Below are 20,061 nucleotides of genomic sequence, written 5' to 3' on the forward strand. Positions count from 1 at the left end.
GGAGCAACTCAGTAATTGAATTGTAGGGATGCCAAACGGCTACTTGTCGCGGTCTTGATTTGCTGGCGGGCAAAAGAGGCTGTCCCGCACTAGACCACTTCTTTTATCAGAAGCTGCGGGGACCGCAGAGCTTCCCGCTCTCCGCATCTGCTTACTGAATCAGACACGATCATGGCCACAGATCAACCGCTTGTCGGCGCTTTGGGATTGTTCACTGGTAGCTCGCTCTGGCGCAAGTCTATATAAGTCAAACACCCTCGTGATCACAATGTCGGATGAATCACCGATCCTCGAAACAGAGCATGCGGATGCCGCGCAGGCCATGACTTCCATATCGCAGGCAGAGAAGCCAGCGAAAAGAGATGCCTGTACCATGCGTGACCTGACCCCTTATTTCTCACAAAAAGTACAACTGACTTGAATTTCAGTCTCAGAGCTTCTATCCCCCAAAAACAAGCAACAGAGACACGCGAGTCATACCCCGTCAAAAACGAATATCAGGAACAGGTTTGGCGCGCGTGACGGTTTGGGCGCCTACATCGAAAAGCCAGAGTCGTACCCATCCAGCGTCGTGGTATATTACAACGATGATTTTGTCGTAATTCATGACATGTTCCCCAAATCTACGTTGCATTTTCTATTGCTTCCTCGTGACCCAGCTAAAACGCGGCTCCATCCATTTGAGGCCTTCGAAGATCCAGAATTCCTGAGCAAAGTCAAGGCAGAAACGAGGAAGCTTCGCACTTTGGCTGCGGCCGAGCTCAGACGCAAGTACGGGAAGGATTCAGCCCTGGACAAAGAGAGACAGGATGCTTTGAAAGCAGACCCACCGCCTGATGTGCTACCGCAGGGGAGAGATTGGGAGAAAGAGGTCATGTGTGGCATCCATGCGCACCCGTCTATGAATCATCTACACATACACGTCATCTCCGTGGACAGGTATAGCGATCGCTTGAAGCACAGGAAGCATTACAATAGCTTCTCAACACCTTTTTTCGTCGACATCGAGGATTTCCCCCTCGCCAAAGATGATGCGAGACGACATCCAGACCGAGAAGGGTATCTACGGAGAGACTTCAAATGTTGGCGATGTGGGAAGGATTTTGGCAACAAGTTCACCGAATTGAAAAGCCACCTTGGAACAGAGTTTAACGAATGGAAACGACTGTGATCTTTAGGAGTTCCCATCATATTTGTCAGTTTTCATCCGTGCGTCTTAAATGGCCGAAATCGTAGACTTGTCGGGCATGAGCTCAGTATGGTAATTTGATTGATAGTAACAGGTTTGGCTTTCATATGCCAACATTATCTGATGAGTTTTATCGTCAATATACACATGCCATCCTGGACAGAAGCCGCCTGAACTTCTTGGCCGATTACATTCTCAGTAATCTGTTGCCTCGAGTCGGCCCACTCTGGCCTTCGCCAACAAGACCATGGATGGTCTGTACGCAGCCACTAAGTATCGTCAGTGTCAAAGCCACCTTATCCGCCTCGAGACCTTTAGGCACGGCTCTTAGACCGGGAGCTACCCTTGACCTTTCTGGCCTCAGGGCGGTTGATGTGGTGAGCTGGGATCCATTCGGCGTTGTAGGTGGTAGCGGAGGAAACAGCAGGGCTACTAGGTCCTTCTTCGGCCTTCTTGGATGCGCCAGAAGACTTCTTGGAGAACTCGGAGGCCTTTCCGCCCTTGCGCTTCTGAGGGAAGTATGGCGCAATCCAGACGGTGTAGAAGAAGTAAACGGTACCAGCAAAACAAGCCAGGAGGAAGAAGTAGAGGAAGATACTAAGGCCAAGAACAATAAGTTAACAGTCCCTGGCCACGAACGGAATTTTGGAGTAGCTCACATTTGGGGATCGAAGATGCTGGTCTCGGGCTCGACAACGCTGACGGTGCCATTGTGGGCATACACAGTGAAGAACCTTCCCTCGCTGTCGGAAATGATGGACGCGATGCTAAGTCTCAAGTCCTGAGGGTGCATTTCAGTGGCGAAGCTGTAGCTAACACTCTCCTTCTGGCCAGCGGGGATCTCAAGGCCGTATCTGGTGGCAGTCAGGTTGCGAACAATTTGGCTGTTTTCATCGAGAGTCGACAAAGATCCGCCAATGAAGTTGACGGTCACAGGAGCAGGTTCATCATTGGTGAAAGTGATCAATGCCTGCGTTGGGTGGCCGTTGACAAGCTTAACGCCGAAGATCTCGGAAGCAGGGAAGGAAGCCTCCGCCGACACAGCGAACTTTGGGACCTCGGGAATGTCCTGCGTATTCTCGGCAGCATCCTAGAGGTGGTCAATCTATGTGAGTAACTCAATTGACCTAGAATGATAGCAAAACTTCAATTCGCGACATACAGCTGCGAGACCACCACCGATGAGGGCCTGGACGGAGAACAAAGCCAGCGAGAGAAGACCGAAGCGAGCCATGGTAGTATAAGACTGGACTCAGACAAAATCTGATACCCCGGGTAAGAAGGGAATAAAAGAAAAAAGAAAGAAAGAAAGGGGATGAAGAGGAGTGGAAATGGTAGGACAGTGGAAGGGGGGATTGGATTTGGAGGTGCTTTTTCTCCACGTAGTCACAAGTTGGGAAATTCCCCATGCGCTTGCTGACTCATGTAAACCAGCATGCAGCTTCTGATTGGCTGTTGTGTAGGTACTTCCTCCCACTGTTTATCAACTTGCTTGGAAGAAAGTACTATACTTGACTTCTTGCTTGCAAGGTGAAATTCTAAAGAAACACAAGAAAAGGGAAAGGCAGCTGTAGATATTTTATATTTTTCATTGAATTTTATTATTGAAAGTTATCAGAAGTGAAACTTAACTCTAGTGAATTTCAATGTCTTTGGATTCAGGTTCCCAATTTCTACACCCTTCCTTTTAGAACTGTGAATGATAACACAAACTAAGTAGCTTTTAGATCTAATTACTTTCGCATCGTCTGTAGACCTCCTCCTTACTCTTCTAATACCCCGTACCCCGTACTATCACCAGCTTTTCTCGGCGACGTGAGCTACCTTACAACCTTATCCATCGGACCCGCCATAGTTCACTATGGAAGCTCAGGCCTACGCTGAGCGCTATAGACAGGTGAGGTCTATAGAGCAGGCCAAGAACTGTCTGATTGAGGTAATCATCTCAGCTTCACTTCATCTTGAGTCTCCATATTAATGTTATCTTTCTCAAACTAGGAGCTTCTGCAGCGAGTGACAGAGCTTGAAGAGGCTCTTCGGCGCCAGAAACTTGACCATGAACGCGAGAAGCATTTTAATCGCGAAATTCAGATCCATGAGATGGAGTTAATAAACGAAATTACCAGAATGAACGGACTCATGGTGAGTCATGGCAGAGCCTTCTGTTTCGTCTCCAGCTAACAACGTCTCCGCTATCATTGTAGCATCGTGAACCCTACATGATTGTCCTTCTGGACGGGGAAGGCCTAATTTTCAAGGAGGAGTTCCTGAAGCAAGGTGAACAAGGTGGAAAAAATGCAGCAGAAGAGCTTTCAACTGCATTGCAAGATTACATTACCACTCATTTCCCAAGCATTGCCTCATCCAAGATCATGACGATGGTCTACGTGAATGTGAAGGGACTGGCCGACCTCTGCATTCAAGGAGGAATCAAAACGGAGCTCTCAGTGCTCGAGGGATTCGTTAGAGGCTTCAATGGTAGTAGCCCGCTTTCTAATATCATCGATGTTGGCGCTGGCGAGATAAAAGCGAGCGAGAAGATCGAAGGTACGTGATGCAATCCTGATTGTGCAGCCTGTCTTTAAGCTGCGATTGGCTCTGGGTGAGTGCTAAAACGGTGGTTGGTCAGAGATCTTCAAGCTCAATCTATACAACTGTCATTGTCATCAGATCTTCCTCGGTTGCTCACAAGATGATGCGTATGCTCGGTTTCTCAGAGAAACAATAGTGGACTACAAGTACATGGGGAGAGTGACTCTCATCGAGGGCGTTCCATTGGAGGGGGACATGAAGACGATGAAGCCATCCTACAGAGCCGCGAAGTTCACTCATATCTTCCGAGAAACGAACATCGCACCGGCATCGGCTCCCCAGGCAGCTGCAGTTGTTACCAAGCCCCGTTCCTCCCTTACACCATCGCCAGTTCAGCATGCAACACAACTCTCGGGAACATCCACAAATACCACGATGACAAGCAACAGTCCTGCATTGTCGACCTCCTCAAAGAAAATGCCAAACTCCGAAAAGTTCCAAGTTGTTAGCTCTATTCGCTCTAAGGCATCGAGCTCTCCACCTCCCAAGATCGTGGAACGGAACAAGTACGGTCAGCGTGTCGATCGCTTTGATATCAAGACAATCCCCAAGGATGATTTGAACCGCATGAAGAAGCTGAAGCTTTGCAATTGGTTCCACTTGCAGGGCAAATGTCCCATTGAGGATTGCCAGCACGATCATTCACGCAAATTGACCAAAAGCGAGTACCGTATCCTGACGGTCGTTGCACGCATGACGCCTTGTCGCTACGGATTCGAGTGTGATGATCCTGATTGTATGTACGGACATCGTTGTCCTCATAGTGTGCCAGGCAAGAAGGATTGCGTCTGGGGCTCGAATTGCCGATTCGATGCCGCCGCCCATGGCGTAGATACGACAATTGTCAAGGTCACCAAGATATAATGCAACCTCGCCGTTACAGTCTTGGACAGGCTCACAATCTGTGCAATTGTGGTCACCTGCTCGGCACACTGGGATGCTTCTGGAGTTGCAAAGGTTGATACGGCGTAATCGAGGTTTTGTTGCATACGACATCGGATGGGAAATATGTCTATGTGGTCGATTTGATGCAATGGTGGAATTTACTCTTCGTCATGTCGATTGATTGATTCTCTTCTTTTGCCTCGCATGCTGGACTTGATGACTTGATATCTCCTTGGCATCTGCCTTTAACTTGCGTTTGTTCTTTAGCTAGGCCTCGGCTCAGTGTATGTATCTCTGAACATATGATGCCCGGGAATAAACCAATTTTGAATTTAATCGCCCAGGCAGTGACTTCAAAATGTTGCCGTATAGCTTCGTGAATTGGGTGAGCGCCCAACAGCCGTATCACAAAGATTCTCTTTCCAACAGCGGATATACTGAAGTTGAAAGAGTATCACACACCCAAAACATCACAGTCTCTAGGAATCGACGCTATCAAAAGGATGACCTAAGTATCCAGTAGCTCATCGCTTGACTTCGAATGTAGGACAATCATGTAACCGAGTTTTGAATGAGACGAGCGTTCCTGATAGATAATACAAGCAAGCGTCCTGATAAGGACGCATCACATTGCCGGGATGGTGATTGCTTAGCAATCAAGGATAATTATGCAACGGTGTGTTGTAGGAGAGCAGGGTTCCGATTGCCCTGAACAAAAATGGTCTCCAGGTGCATTCCCACCAAATCTCCAAGGTGGAATGAATTCCAAAATAGAAGTCAGGATACCAGACGGCTAGGCATGAATAGTTGTCATGAACATGGCGAATCGTCTCTCCCAGCCAAAGCAGGTCTCGTGACTACAGCCAGTGCCGTCGTCGATCTCATTTGCATCTGTGGTTTTCTTATGACTACATCTGACTCCGTATTCTTTGATGCAGCAAGTGAATGGGACGGAGGAAACTGGACCCAGAGCTTGAGGATTCGAAACCGAAACTCCCTTGCTAGCAGCTTCTTGTTTCCGTTGCTCGAGGTTACCCCAAAGGTGCGACAGTGTTTCTTTTAGCTGACCTAATCTGGAAGGCTGTTTCCGCAAACTGAAGGGACGTAAATTAGAATACTCGAAGCCTCTCTTTCTGTGGCCTAAGAATGCAATACGGTGATGACTTACTCGGCTGCATCAAGTTTAAGCAGATACACAGCATCAGCTCCAGAAACAAATAGCTTCATCCGCTCTCTGGGCTTCCCGTCTGGATGAGGCGGTGCACTTTCGACCAAAAGGCAGAATCGCCATTGCCATCTAATTAAGCGACCTGAATTCTGGGAGTTGTTTGTTTCATCAACCCGGGCGTCAGGACGCGGCTCATGACCCGACTCATCTGGAACGGCAAATTCTTCCAGTTTTGGAGGGAAAAAGTCAACCACGCGAACAGTAGCTCGGTAGCAGACATTTTGAAAAGGAAGGCGGTATTCAATTTGGTTAGGCGAGACATTTTCGTGAAACTCGCTGTCTAAGATGTCCTCAAGACTCATGCACCTTATGGATGGGTTTATTGCCTGAACTGTTTCCGGACATTCATTAGGTTTGGTTGTTTCGGTCTGAACGAGGACGAGCTTACCACTCTTATTGATTTCGTATTTTTTATACGACGAGAGCGAGGTTTGACCTTCTTCCCTTTTCGCTCTCTGTGTCCTGTTTTGGCTTTTCTCGAACTTTTTGCGACGGGAAGACGTCTCCTCCATCTCTTCAGCTTTCCGCTTTCGAGGGTCGCTCTTCCAATACTCCTTTCTGCGACGTAACAACTCTCGACCGCGCTCATCATTCTCAGCGTGGATCAAACGGATGTTCATTTCATCGGGGTTCTGACGATCGCAGTGCATAGCCGCTTCCAATGGAGCCCCTTCTACGCGACTTCGCTTAATATGGACATTTCTCAATCGAACAATGCTGCCCTCCTTGAGATGTTCTCGGGCAAAGCAAGCATGAGGTTCCCAGAGAGTCATCTGGAGAGTCATGCGACCAGCAGGACCTGGCCATTGTTTCTTAGAGCGCGGTTGGTAAGCATACTCATCTCCTTCACGAGCATTGTTGGCCTCAACGGTGTAGTTGTGAAGCGCTTCGTTCGTGGTGTAGTCAGTAAGATAGAGAGCGACCTTCTCGCTATCATTGGTGAAAATCTTGACTACTTCACCGATGAGATCCACGAATGTTCTTTCTTTGACATCCTTGATGAGGGAAAACCTTCGATTGGCATTTGACTGGGGTGCAGAGGCCACGGATTTCACTGATTGCCGAGTCGGGGGAGCATTTATCTCGGTTGAAGTGTTGCGGAAGGTTTTGAAGTTAGAGCTTTTGTCTATCAAAGACAATGCGTACGACTTCTCTGAATATGACGGCTCAAAAGGGAGCGGACCACAGATGGGAGGAGAGTCTGGCTCTGGACGGAATATTGCCCACGGGATAGTAGCCCCATCAGGTGCAACGCCTAGAGGCCTTCCCTTAAACTTTCTTATCTGTAGGAGAGTCAGTCAGTCAGCAATGCTTTACGGTTTATAGAGCTGAAGCGCTTACTGAGATGTTGCGTAATAGGATAACATCGCGCACTCGGACAGGCGGGAGATGATTTTCATTGTCTTTGAAGTACTTGATCTTCAGCCCATCCCAGACGTGTCCGTTGCCAAAGTCAGTGTCTTTGAGGGTGAATGTGATACACCGGGAGCGACTGGACTGGAAGACACCCTCGAAGACGTCCACAACCACTCCGATCACACTTACAAGCCCCGAAGAGGAGAGGGCAGTAGCTATGTCAACGTGCCGAGCCGCCGACTCGTTGACCATTTCTTCAAATCTCAATTGTATGATGCAGAGCAGATGTTCATAGTGCTGTAGGAAATGGATTCTGGGTCGATTGCTAAATGAGCTCCAGTAAGCTCTGCTAAATCGCGAAAGACATGGGCTATGTTTGGCAGCGAGGCCAAGTGCTTTCCAAATTTCTTATATCAAAATTGATGCTAGAGCTCATGAATGGGTATATCCAAGGATGATCATGAACCTGTTGCTTGTATAGTACTCCGTAGTATGGACGCGTCTTCATGCGATTAGGGCGGATTTGGCGCTTGGCAGGCGTGATGGCCGAAAACAGCAACAATGAAACCTCAGGCCAGAATAAGTCCCGTGACTTTAGCCAAAAATTCCCTTTCTGGCCTGCTGGACTAAGTTACTAACACTGGCACTAACCTTACACTTACTTTTTTCCCCTCCCCTCACACACCTTTCACCTTCTACAGACGCATTCCTCCATCTTATCTCTCTCTCCCCTCCAAAAAAGAAGCCTTTGCCTTCAACAACACAAAAGTCTATTTCTTCTCTTTCGACTTTTTGTGTCAAGAGCTTATCTCAGAGCTTCTTTTTCTTTCCTTCCTTTCTCTGAGATCTTTCCCTCATCTCAGCGTCGCTCCCCACTTTCTTTGGTGCGCTTTGTTTTCACCCCTCTGTGTCCCAAGCAACCATGGCCGAACGCTACATCCCCGAGCATCGTCGCACCCAGTTCAAGGCCAGGAACCAGTTCCGGCCTGACGAGCTTCGTCGTCGTCGTGAAGAGCAACAGGTCGAGATTCGAAAGCAGAAGAGAGAAGAGAACTTGGCCAAGAGGAGAGGTATTCAGACCCGGGATGGCGGGATTGGCGTAGGAGGTGGCATGGCCGCCACCGAGAGTGACGATGAAGCCAGTGCTATTGAGAGTGAGGTATGTTGTTTCGCTATATCTCATGAGTTTTGTTCTGCAAACTTTGTTATCTGCCTTGATTTTTCCCCAACCCCAGACTCATCGCCTGGTCTTTATTTGTTTTTGTTCACTCTACGCTCAACGACGACCTTTTCACCGCCCCCGGTTGCTGGGCTGAGTGGGATCCGCCCTCTAAATTTACCCATCGAGGGGCGCACACGACACTTTTCGACTCAATTCAATGCAGCATACTTTCTTGGTTGCATGAAAAATGAATAGATGGCTAATGAAAAATTCTTGTTTTAGCTCAACGTGGAGCTCCCGGAGATGGTCAAGGGTGTCTTCTCCGACCAGATTGAGTCGCAGATCCAAGCTACAACCAAGTTCAGGAAGCTGCTCTCCAAGGAGCGCAACCCTCCTATTGAACGTGTCATCGAGACCGGTGTTGTTAGCCGATTTGTGGAGTTCTTGCGCTCCCCTCACACCCTGGTGCAGTTCGAGGCCGCCTGGGCCCTGACCAACATTGCGTCTGGTTCCGCCCAGCAGACACAGGTTGTCATTGAAGCTGGTGCTGTGCCCATTTTCGTTGAGCTTCTCAGCAGCCCCGAACCCGATGTTCGGGAACAGGCCGTTTGGGCTCTTGGTAACATTGCCGGTGATAGCCCTCAGTGCCGTGACTTCGTGCTCAATGCTGGTGCCCTCCGTCCTCTGCTCAACCTCATCAATGATGGCCGGAAGCTGAGCATGCTGAGAAACGCCACATGGACTCTGAGCAACTTCTGCCGTGGCAAGACGCCCCAGCCCGATTGGACTACAGTACGTTTTTCTAAGCTATGCAGTAATTTCAATATTTTTTCTAACGCTTCCCAGATTGCCCCAGCTCTTCCTGTGCTTGCCAAGCTCATCTATATGCTCGATGACGAGGTCCTGATTGATGCTTGTTGGGCCATCTCCTATCTGTCTGACGGCTCCAATGATAAGATTCAGGCGGTCATCGAGGCCGGCATCCCTCGTCGTCTGGTCGAGCTGCTCATGCACGCTTCTACCTCTGTTCAGACCCCAGCCCTTCGCTCTGTTGGAAACATCGTTACTGGTGATGACGTCCAGACTCAGGTTATCATCAACTGCGGAGCTCTCCCTGCCCTCCTCTCTCTCTTGAGTTCCACCAAGGATGGCATCCGCAAGGAAGCCTGCTGGACCATCTCCAACATTACCGCCGGCAACTCTAGCCAGATCCAGTCCGTGATTGATGCTGGTATCATCCCTCCTCTGATCAACTTGCTTGCCAACGGCGACTTCAAGACCCGCAAGGAAGCTTGCTGGGCCATCTCGAATGCCACTTCAGGTGGACTGCAGAAGCCCGACCAGATCCGCTACCTGGTTACTCAAGGATGCATCAAGCCTCTGTGCGACCTCCTTGCTTGCCCGGATAACAAGATTATCCAGGTTGCTCTGGATGGCTTGGAGAACATTCTCAAGGTCGGAGAGATGGACAAAGAGACAGCTCAGGCTGGCGAGGCTCGCGTCAACCGGTACGCCTTGTTCATCGAAGAGGCTGGTGGTATGGAGAAGATTCACGACTGCCAGAACAATGCCAACGAGGAGATCTACATGAAGGCCTACAACATCATTGAGAAGTACTTCTCCGATGAGGAAGAGGCTGGCGGTGACATTGATGAGCTTGCTCCTCAGCAAACACAAACTGGTTTCGCCCTCGGAACCAACCAGCAGCAGCCTGGTGGATTCAACTTTGCCAACGGCGGTGACTCCATGGATATGTAAACCCGTCTTGCGAAGGCTCCGGCGGTCAAATTTTACATTATCCTCTTTTTCTCCCTTCTCTAGGACAGGAATAACGTTTCAAATTCTTCACCTCAATCACGTTGGATTACCTCATGCCTCTGTCTCTTGCTGTCATCAACCACCCCCCCGCCCCCAGCCTGCGAGCTAGGCTTACTTTTGTTAATTTCCTCCCTGTCTTATTCTACCCTTTCTCCCTTTTCAGCTATGATTCCTTCACGTTTTCATTTTCTGCCCTTTCACGATGCAAAAGATTCACCGTCATGTAGCCCCTATAGTTGCCCCTTCACGTCAGTTTCCTCGAAGCATCCCTCATACACAGGCGTCCATGTTGTTATTCGACTTGTTTCTCACTCGAATTCCCTTTTTTCGGATGTGATTTTGCTCGAGTGTGGCCCCTTGGTAGGCTGAAGTGCCGTGCGTCCTCATTATTAGAAATGGACCTGCACCTGGAGTAAGCCGTCTCAATACAAAAGCAAAAAGACCTTTCTAAAATGCCCAGTGCTCAAGCGTAACCCGTAGTGGTCATTGTGATTTCCCAATTATGCGTTTTTCTCGGACTCTTGGAAACCATGAGCTAACTAATCTTGAATTTTCCCCTGCATCATATGCCCCAACAGGACAAGTAGAGAGAACACGACGAACAGCTCCGCCAATATGTACAATCTCGAAAGAGGCAAGTTGCATTGATACACCACCACTCGGGCGATGATTCCGACAAGCTACTTGAACACAAGTTGAAATAAATTTTCAGGTATTAGACAGAGATGAGCGAAATGAAAAATTGGGGAATGAGATTTCAATAGATCGAGTAGAACATTCAATCAAAGACGACAATCGGATTTCGAAACTGGTTTGAAGCGAAGATGTAGACGTCGTCATAGCAATTTAAAGAGAAACGGAGAGAATCGAGATATCCAGCAAAGCGCCCGGCTCATCGTGCAGAGAAACGTTCAGTGCAGTGTTAGAATTTACATGAAGGAGAAACAAGAAGGCTGAGTAAAACGGCGGATGGGTAGGACAAGGAATGAAGGAGGAATTGGGAGATTAATCTCCCATCACTTCGTCCTCATTGGGATCTGGCACGGTGGGATTGTCGCCTTCTTCATCAAGGTCTTCATCGATATTCTCGTCCTCGACAAGTCCTCGTGCACGTAGATCATCTTCATCATCTTCCTCAGCGTCGAGATCAGGTTCGTGATCCTCCTCATCTTCGTCGTCGACTCGCTCGGCTGATTTGGAATTCTTTGATTGCTTGGTAGCACTCGCCCGGTCCTGTTGCGCATCTGCAGCGGCGGCTTGCTTGGCTTTCGATCGAGACGGTCGAGGCCCAATAACTCTGGGTTTGCGTTCATCAAGGAAAGATAACACCTCGCGGTAGTTTTGGCCTAAGCGGGACTTGTGCCGGACGAGCCGTTGCTTCAACTGTCCACGCTCCGAGCCCGAGGCGTCAACGATGCGCCCTATGATGGCAAGGACGATTTTGCCCGTCAGCTCGCACAGCCGTTGCTCCGCTAGGATGGTGGACCGCAGACGCTCGTTCGCCATTGATTCGCCCTCAGCTCCTGTTTCATCCTCCTCATCTGAAGGCTCCCGCTCGACGTCCGACTCAGAGGCAGGCGCGTCGTCTTCTGCAGGCTCGAGAGGCTGTCGTAACTTCCTAGCATATGTGCGTTCCGCGATGCCGTGTATCTTAGCGATCAGTGCCTGTGTATTTGAATCGATTTCGTGAACCAAACTCTGGGTTTGCATAATAACATCCTCGTCGTTCCCTGTGTTCAACCCAGCGTGGCGAAGTGTACCAAATAACGTTTGCAGGTCGAGCAGTGTTGTGGTCGCCGTGAAGCGAATGTCATCCAAACCACTGCGCTGTCTCATGACGGCGACTAGACTAGCAACAAACACCTCACGGCTCTTAGTCAGAGATTCAAAGTACGTTGTACTGAAAGCTGCCTTTCCTGCACTCAACGCCGTGGTTATGGCTTGTACTTTCCACATGAAGTAGAATAGCAGTGTCCGTATACTGCTGGTCACCAACTCAGTTTCCGCCTTGGCTGACTCGTCGTCTTCCTCTTCCTCGCGCAGACCGCGTTTGACCAAATGAATGAGCACGTTAAAGGGAGCTTCCAGATTTTCCTTCTTCTTGCCCTTGGACTTGGGCGACGGCTTCGTTTCAAGGACCTGCGTGCAGTCGGTCACACTGGCCAGGTTCAAAATTCTCGTCGCTGTGTTGGCAAGGTCATTCAGGGTTGGCATTGATATCGAGCTACCCTCAACAACTTCTTTCTTTTGCGACAAAGTCTCGAGGGCATCGGTGATATCATCCCATAGCTCCTGTACCTTACTCTCGAGGGCTTCTCGCATGTCATCAGAGCTCTTTGCGTGTAAAAAGGCCACACCGGCCTCTGCCAACACATCCTGGTCAGAGTGCATGAGGAATTGCTTGTTGATATCGTTCAGTAGTAAAGTGTATGCGGTGGCATCCTTTTGCAGATCCTGGATCTTGTCCAAGTCGACCAGATGCTCAAGTCGAAGAACCGCAGATGCCGCTTCCGGAACCGATCCGTATTTGTTTAACAATAGAGGAATGATCTGGGCAAGACTATGTGCAATCTCTTCTTGAAGCTCGGGAATCTTGTCTGTCAGTGCCTTCACTTTACGGCCTCTTTTGTCAATGTCTGACTTGGCAACATCGAGGATGCGTAATTTAACCGCACAACAGAGGACTTCAAGAAGGATAACCTCCTGCCCTTCCTGCATCTTATACAGTTTTTTGACCGTGCCGGCAGCATTGTCCTCAGTAGGGTCATCGGGAATTTGGGAATGGTCGTAAAGGAGGAAACCAGCCAGTGATTGCCACTGACAGAGCTCTGCGAAGTGGGGGTAGATAGCCTCTGTAGCAAGTACAAATCGTGAGTCGAGGGAGGCGCCCGAAAGTGCGTCCCGCGCTGTGGTCAAATACCGCTCAGGAGCCAATTCGTTCTCCTGCTCATCATAGGCTTGTAGGATATCAACCAGGCACTTGAACTTGATCCAGGAGCGCTTGGGCGATTCGTAGTCATCCTCGTCTTCGTCACCAAACATCTCATTCATCTCATCGTTCACCTCTTCAGTTGTGGAATCGAACACATCTTCAACGTTGGCCACGAAAAACGGACCGGCAGCTCTGCGAACACGGGGTTCCACGTCGAACACGAGTCTACCAACGGTGTCAATATCGGCAGGCTCAAGTAAACCAGCATCCCGAATGAGATCGAGTAGTCCGATCGACGAGGCGCGCACGCCGACGTCCGCATCGTGGGCTGCCATCTCCACCATGCGCTGGCGAAAGCGCTCAGTGAACGACCTCAAGCCAGCAATGTTATCTTTGTTAGAGTACAGACTTTGGAGCTGCGTAACAACAATGGAGCGCGTCTCAGCAGATGGGTCGGAGAGAATCCAGCCAAAATACCGAAGGAATTGGCCTTCGAAGAAGTATTCACGATAGGTGCGCATCCAGCGCCCCAAAGCCGCAATGCACTCACTGCGAATTCTGGCGTCGATGTCTCGGTAGCGGTGGACGAAAACGATATTAACACCATCCTTGAGGTACTCATCGATTGCCTCCAACTTGCTTTCGCCTTCTTCGATTGTCGAAGTAATCGCATCCACTCTGCCCTGATTTACCGTCTTCTTTTTCTTCTCCGCGTCAAGCTGTTTACGGGAGGTAGAGACAGTTGTCATTACTTCTCGTGCAACATCACACAAAGCGTTCATGATAGTGAGGGAGATAACGGTCGACGTATGTCTGAATGGTCGACAACCCGAAGTGGACAAGGCAGCTAACCATATTTGAAGGTTTTCATAAAGCTCCTGCTGCTTATACAGTACTGAAGAATGATGAAGAGTCTGTACGAGCGCAGCGAAGAAGTCTTCCAGAATAGGTTGAAAGGCTTTGAATGTCCGAGCCTTGGAAATGAGAGGATACTCGAAGATCCCTAGCTCATGATACTCGGTCGATAAGTCATTGATGCGCTCTGGCGCGTGGTCTGGATCGTCAATATCTGCATCGCTCACTTCCAAATCGGTACCTGCACACTTGAGTATAAAGTTAACCATGGCGTGCATCGCAGCCTTGTCATCCTTCTGATACTGGGTAAGCCATTCGGCAGCAACAGTGTCACCAGTCTGATTTTTGCCAAAGACCTCCGCTGTTGAGACATGGTAAGCCGACGCGCAAGTCGAAAATGAGAGGAAACAAGCCACCTACCATATAAGCCACTTTGTCCGGCGGCCAAACTAGGCCGTGCTTTCACCTTCCTGGGACGCGACACTGTCTTCTTACCATTGACAGCTGGGCGAAATGCCAGCTGACTCGGAACCCCATTGCCCGCTACTTTAGGCCTCTTTGCAGCATGTGTCGCTTGAGACTTGGCCTTCTTGCTTTTGGTCCCAGACGTGGATTTCTTTGCGGAAGCCTTGCGTGCAGCGCGTCTCTTTTCCCTCAATTCTTCTTCATCTGGTTCCTCGTCGCTAATTTCTTCTGATTCCGACGCGTCCTGGTCATCAACATCATCCTCCTCGTCTTCATCGCGGGCAGTGTCACGCTTGCGCTTGGCTCCGCCGGGATTTGAATCACTGTAACTTTGAGAAAGAAATTCGGGTCTGCGCGATACACGTCCGGACTTTCTTCTATTTGATGCCTGGGGTGAATCGAGGTCGGTCAGCCCGGGTTCGGGACTCGAAAGAGGCGACTCATTTTCCATTCTCGCAGGCGATAATATAGCGCGCTGTAAGTATTAGTCAGTAAGCTGCATAAGCTGATCTGAGCATCCACAAGCGCAAAGTAAGATAATGAACAGATCGGACTCGAACGGTGTCTCTCAGATGCGATGGGTGTAATGATCAGTCGGGGACGCGATGTAGATGTCAGAGCACTCTCGTTACGAGTCCCTCTAGGCGCGTTTGCCGCTTTACGCGAAAGGGTTGGCAAAAACAGATTTAGAAACAATATACACACCTCTCAAATATACAATGGCACCATGTGCGATACAACGCCCGAATGTGGTGTGGAAGGTGGGACTCGAGATGGAGAGAATGAGGGGACACGGAATTGAACAGTCTCTCATGAACGACGCGCCTTGATGCCTGCTCAGGCAAACTAGTTTATGCCTCAGGCCATAATCAGGCTATCAAACCCTTCCTAAAAAGCCCAGGTATGTTTTGGCTGTCACGGTACGTAAGGTACCCGAAAGTTACTTAATTACCAATTACCATACAGGCTCTCCTACTTTAGTCAAGGTACTATTTTGGCCAAGGCCAAGATCAGCCAGGGGTCAGCATCACGGACATCTGACCCCAGCCAACCCTGCTGCTAGTACTCTGGATACGCGGAGAAAGAGAATAATCATGCCGTAATGAGAATCATCTTTACTCCATCACGGCTGCAAGTCCGAAGCTCAATATTCGAAAGCCAAGAACTCCAGCCTTTTGCCCGTTCCACGAGGTCAATAGAACCCCGCTTCCAGCTGCTAGTTTAGAAGCGATAGGACTGGCGACTGGGACAGGTCGACAACTGTTTGGCTGCCCCAGAAAAGATCAGGAACGAGAAGAGCGCATAAAAGGAATCTTCATGACGCCATCCTGCACAGCATATTTGATTGCATCCTCTCTGTCTGCGTCTACGGAGTATATCATGCAGTCACAGCCACCTAGTGTGTCTATTTTCCCCTTTCTCCCTACGTCCTAAGCCCCTTTGCCTAGAAATCCTTGAAGAAAGATAAGACACCATGCCGATAATATCCCCGTTTGAGTCGTCCATTGCCAAACCAGGCCATGGCAAAGTCGTTCTATCTCTCCTTCCTCCTTCGATCCCGACCCTGACGACCTTGACTTACAAATATCCACTGAAGCTGCTTACGCGCGCCCCCGGCTTTGTGCCCCAATCCTCCGGGCTGACAAGCCCTTCTCGACCTGTTCATCTCTATCTTCTCACATATGGCGGAGGTCTTCTACCAGGCGATCATATTGATGTCTCGATAACGTTGGATCCCCGCACAAGACTCGTTGTGACCACACCTCAGGGAAGCACCAAGATCTTCAAGACAGAGCCTACTGCCAGCGTCAAGGGCCAACGGGGAACACCAGCACGCGCATCAACAGACAAGAGCCGCCAGCTAGTAAATGTACAGATCGCCAGCGAAGCCGCTCTTTGTTACCTTCCAGACCCAGCCGTGCCCTTCAAGGACAGTCGCTACGAGCAGGTACAATCATTCACCGTCGACGGGACATCAAAAGACTACAAGAGAAGTAGCCTGTGTGTGCTGGACTGGGTGACGCAGGGCCGCACCTCACGAGGCGAGAATTGGGACTTCCATCTCTGGAAGGGGAAGAACGAAGTCTGGACACACGACACCTCGGGCAAGAAGAAGCTCCTCCTCCGCGACTCAATCATATTAGATGACGAGATCGACGCAGTATGTCTTGAGAACGACTCGGAGACCTTGAGCCACAGCAACTTGATCCGGGAGCGTACGCGACCCCACGGGATCATAGGCACCCTTATTCTGTACGGTCCTGTGTTTGAAGATTTAGCATCATTCTTCATGAATAGGTTCACGTCGCAACCACGCATCGGGGCTCGAAATTGGTCATCCTCTGCCCCTGCGGCTGTGGAGATGCCGCCAAATGCAGACTCGGAAGTGACCTTCACTGCGGCGCGAGTAAGGGGAGGCTTCGTCCTTGTGAAATTCGGCGCGAATGACTTTGAGACGGCCAAAAATTGGCTCGGTGGTATTTTACGTGACGAGGGGACCATTCTCAAGGAGTTTGGAGAAGAGTCTTTGATGTGTCTATGATCATCGTTTCTTTCTGCATTGTTTTCTAGCAAAAAGTACTTATTCTTATTTTGTCTTCCAGTGCGACTCGTTCATGGCGAGTGCCGGCTGAAGATATACGATGAGACCCATATTGATACCCAGAATCATCTTGCATCAGCACATTCATATCATTGATCGGTGTGATTTATTCAAACGAATCATTTTGCTCCAAGCTGAAATATATCCAAGCATTTTTTGAGCATCCTCTTAAATATGGTTTCTTCGAGTCTAAATCGTATTGATCTATAAAAGGATAGACGTGAAAGGGGACAAAACAGAAACTAGAAAAGCAAGCCCAAGGTATCATCTATTGGACATCCGGAACCGACGCCGTGAACTCGCAAATATCGTCAATCAGAAAGTAGAACAACATGAGGAAGTCAAATTCATAACCAAAGACTCGTTCATCATTTCAGGTGAGGGTGGCACAATGGCAGCGATGCCATGTCATATCATCGAGAATCAGGCCAAGGATGATCGTCCAGCAGCCATCTCAGAGCCAGCTCGACAGCCGGTAAAACAGAGCGCATCCTACCAATCAAAAATCTTGACCTTCCATTCTTGCTTCGTGGCACTCTGCAAGTCATCCGCATTGAGAATATCGACGCCCTCACGCACCAGAACGCTCCAGATGTGGTTTCTCAGACTCCGAGGCCAGCTAGGCAATCCCCAGTAACGCACCTTGAGCCCTCGACGATGAGCGCCCTGGATCTGCGCCCGGATGAGATCCATCTGCTGGCTTGTCAGGTGGAACCTCCAGGGAAACCCGATGGACTTCTTGAACGAGACAGAGGCGTAGAAGCTGTTGGTCCAGTTGAAGGTGTCGGGGCCAATGTCGCCGGCCGAGATACCTGACAGGCCTTGGCCGGCGTTTCCGGTGGATTGCTTGGCGGTGGCCGCCCGGTCTTGCGGGACGTCAGCGTTGGCGGCGTCGTCAGCATCTGGAGAAGGAGTAATGCCCTCGTGCTCGGCCAAGAGGTCCAGCGGTGCGTCGAAGAAGATGTCGCGATAGGTTGAGTTCGACGTGACCATATTGAAGGGGGTATTTCCCGTTCCGACGGCCGTGATTGGCCCGTTGATCAGGTCGGTGCCGTTGAAGTATGTGAGGTAACCGCGCTCGCGTAGAGGCAACAAACGCTCCGTTACGTGCTGCCATGTCTTTTCTCCATCGGTTTTGAAGTCAATGAGGAGAATGAGGGATTGGGAAGGATCGGTGTCGAAGACGCCATGTAGGGGTTGGTCGACAGCTGGGTGAAACTGTGTGATGGGATTCTGCTGTTCAAGAATCCTGATCAAGGGGTCAATGTACATGGTTTTGAGGGTGCGCTTTGCGGTGAGGGACGAGGAGGTATGGCCGACGTAGAGCTCGTTGTCAATGAGCCACACATCGGCCTCGACACCAATGCAACCCGCCTGCAAAGCCGAGTATAGGGGCACCCGTCGCCAGTAGTCATTGTGTGAATGGCACCCAACAGGGATGATGTCCCGCGAGATATCTGTGGGCCAATGCGAGATGTCTGCGTAAAGGTCGTTGTCCGGAACGTGGCGCCAACGGCCGGCCGCTTTGTCAAATTCGTCGGGGAAAAATGAGAGTACAATGCCACAAGCTATGGAGATGAACTGGATGATTCCTCTTTATGGGTTTGAACAACGATTAGTGGTCATTGGCGCGGCGATGGGTGGTGGTGATAGTAGGGTAGGACAAGGACTCACAGCATGATGAAAACCCCCGCAATAGGAAAAAGCAAGCAATAGGATACCCTGAGATTCTTGAACCGTCTATACGAAGTAAATGAGCTTCTTGAGCGCTTAGTGGTCGATGAGAGCAAAGGTAGAGTATCTTCGATCTTCTCGTCATTTGATGAGCAGAGCGAAGTAATCGCAGCCAGTCGTCGACTCCATGTGGACTGTGATCGGGCTTGGCCCGAACATTGAGATTCGTCTATTGAATAGATGTCTGCCGGCAATTCCTCGATAGAAACATGAATGTCTGGTTTATCGCGTTGCAGTTCGTCTTGGTCGTCTGAGGGAGGGGAAGTCGGGACAAATTCATAGGACTGCGGGGAGCGGCCGTTGCGGGCGGACAAGAAGCCCATGACGAGTGAGTGACTGATATACCAACTGTCGAGGACTACTTCAACCACCTCAATCCACCGTCAGTCTCCAACAGAAGATCGTACAAGAACAGTCATCTCATGTGCATTTATAATTCGAGAGGGGTAAAGGTCAACAGTTGCGCACCTAGACCCTCTGCCGAAAAGCGGACGCCTAAGTTACTACTCTACGTCAACATTATTGGGGGCGAACTATGGTAGCCTGAGAGTCTGTCCGGGGTCTCTAGTCACTTGCTAGCTCGCTGTGATTGTTGGACCCTGGATTGACCCATCCCCATGTGCAGCAATAGGGACGACGATTGGACGGTGGACCGACGAAGAGGCTTGCCGGCGTTCAAAAAGTCCATCAAAAGAGGCGATTCGTGCCGGTTTCGTTGGTTTCTATGCCTCTCCGAGCCGAGGGGTCTCACTCCACTCCCAAAGGCTTGAATCTTATGGGTTGAAAGGATTTAGTATAGAGTTGGTAGTTGGTACCAAGTCCGTCCTCAATACTTACTGACATGGGCGTCTACACCGCAAAACAGCTCCCAACATTCGTGATATGAGCATCGAGATAAATGATGGACAAGCAGCTGATCGACAGAGGGGCCCTCAAAGAGGTTGATCCCAATAACTGCTGTTCCGTGGATATTATCGGTAAACCTCGAAATGGATGCCATGCTGGCATCGGGACAAAAGTTGTGGCCTGCATTCTGAATTCTGATGCCTGATTCTCATCTACTGCGCCATTTGCCGCACAAATAGCGTTTCTCTCAAGCATCATTAATGACGCATTTAGAATTCAATCTAGTCCAGTCCAGTCGATGGAGCCGAACTACTCCAGTCCGAGACAGTAGTGAAATGGAAAAGTCATTCTGCCCGCATGACCGGACGAAAGTGTCGCTTTAAATTGGCAGAGTATA

General features: G+C 49.8%; 8 protein-coding genes across 8 annotated transcripts; 4 read left to right on the top strand and 4 right to left on the bottom strand.

Annotated features, from left to right (window-relative positions):
• Positions 1-268: 268 nt before the first annotated feature.
• CDV56_102758 (DNA 5'-adenosine monophosphate hydrolase) lies at positions 269-1,171 on the top strand (the record flags this gene model as incomplete). Its single annotated transcript, XM_026756377.1, has 2 exons — positions 269-377; positions 429-1,171. The coding sequence occupies 2 exons, from the start codon at positions 269-271 to the stop codon at positions 1,169-1,171; spliced, it is 852 nt and encodes a 283-aa protein (XP_026613286.1).
• Positions 1,172-1,503: 332 nt separating this feature from the next.
• On the bottom strand, positions 1,504-2,423 carry CDV56_102914 (putative translocon-associated protein, alpha subunit; the record flags this gene model as incomplete). Its single annotated transcript, XM_026756533.1, has 3 exons — positions 1,504-1,786; positions 1,849-2,279; positions 2,352-2,423. The coding sequence occupies 3 exons, from the start codon at positions 2,421-2,423 to the stop codon at positions 1,504-1,506; spliced, it is 786 nt and encodes a 261-aa protein (XP_026613287.1).
• A 627-nt stretch (positions 2,424-3,050) lies between these two features.
• Positions 3,051-4,645, top strand: CDV56_103088 (CCCH zinc finger protein; the record flags this gene model as incomplete). The annotated part of the gene is made up of 4 exons (XM_026756707.1): positions 3,051-3,125; positions 3,188-3,331; positions 3,394-3,736; positions 3,819-4,645. The coding sequence occupies 4 exons, from the start codon at positions 3,051-3,053 to the stop codon at positions 4,643-4,645; spliced, it is 1,389 nt and encodes a 462-aa protein (XP_026613288.1).
• A 1,185-nt stretch (positions 4,646-5,830) lies between these two features.
• Positions 5,831-7,502, bottom strand: CDV56_103406 (telomere-binding alpha subunit central domain protein; the record flags this gene model as incomplete). The annotated part of the gene is made up of 2 exons (XM_026757025.1): positions 5,831-7,177; positions 7,236-7,502. The coding sequence occupies 2 exons, from the start codon at positions 7,500-7,502 to the stop codon at positions 5,831-5,833; spliced, it is 1,614 nt and encodes a 537-aa protein (XP_026613289.1).
• A 670-nt stretch (positions 7,503-8,172) lies between these two features.
• On the top strand, positions 8,173-10,170 carry CDV56_103645 (karyopherin alpha; the record flags this gene model as incomplete). The annotated part of the gene is made up of 3 exons (XM_026757264.1): positions 8,173-8,409; positions 8,695-9,204; positions 9,259-10,170. The coding sequence occupies 3 exons, from the start codon at positions 8,173-8,175 to the stop codon at positions 10,168-10,170; spliced, it is 1,659 nt and encodes a 552-aa protein (XP_026613290.1).
• A 1,065-nt stretch (positions 10,171-11,235) lies between these two features.
• On the bottom strand, positions 11,236-14,933 carry CDV56_103956 (cohesin subunit IRR1; the record flags this gene model as incomplete). Its single annotated transcript, XM_026757575.1, has 2 exons — positions 11,236-14,378; positions 14,438-14,933. The coding sequence occupies 2 exons, from the start codon at positions 14,931-14,933 to the stop codon at positions 11,236-11,238; spliced, it is 3,639 nt and encodes a 1,212-aa protein (XP_026613291.1).
• A 1,023-nt stretch (positions 14,934-15,956) lies between these two features.
• On the top strand, positions 15,957-17,024 carry CDV56_104432 (urease accessory protein UreD; the record flags this gene model as incomplete). The annotated part of the gene is made up of 1 exon (XM_026758051.1): positions 15,957-17,024. The coding sequence occupies one exon, from the start codon at positions 15,957-15,959 to the stop codon at positions 17,022-17,024; it is 1,068 nt and encodes a 355-aa protein (XP_026613292.1).
• A 552-nt stretch (positions 17,025-17,576) lies between these two features.
• CDV56_104581 (uncharacterized protein) lies at positions 17,577-19,141 on the bottom strand (the record flags this gene model as incomplete). The annotated part of the gene is made up of 2 exons (XM_026758200.1): positions 17,577-18,678; positions 18,759-19,141. 2 exons carry the CDS (start codon positions 19,139-19,141, stop codon positions 17,577-17,579), a joined length of 1,485 nt encoding a protein of 494 aa, XP_026613293.1.
• Positions 19,142-20,061: the final 920 nt, after the last annotated feature.

Source organism: Aspergillus thermomutatus, assembly GCF_002237265.1.
Source record: "Aspergillus thermomutatus strain HMR AF 39 chromosome Unknown NODE_133, whole genome shotgun sequence".
NCBI classification, from domain to species: Eukaryota; Fungi; Ascomycota; class Eurotiomycetes; order Eurotiales; family Aspergillaceae; genus Aspergillus; species Aspergillus thermomutatus.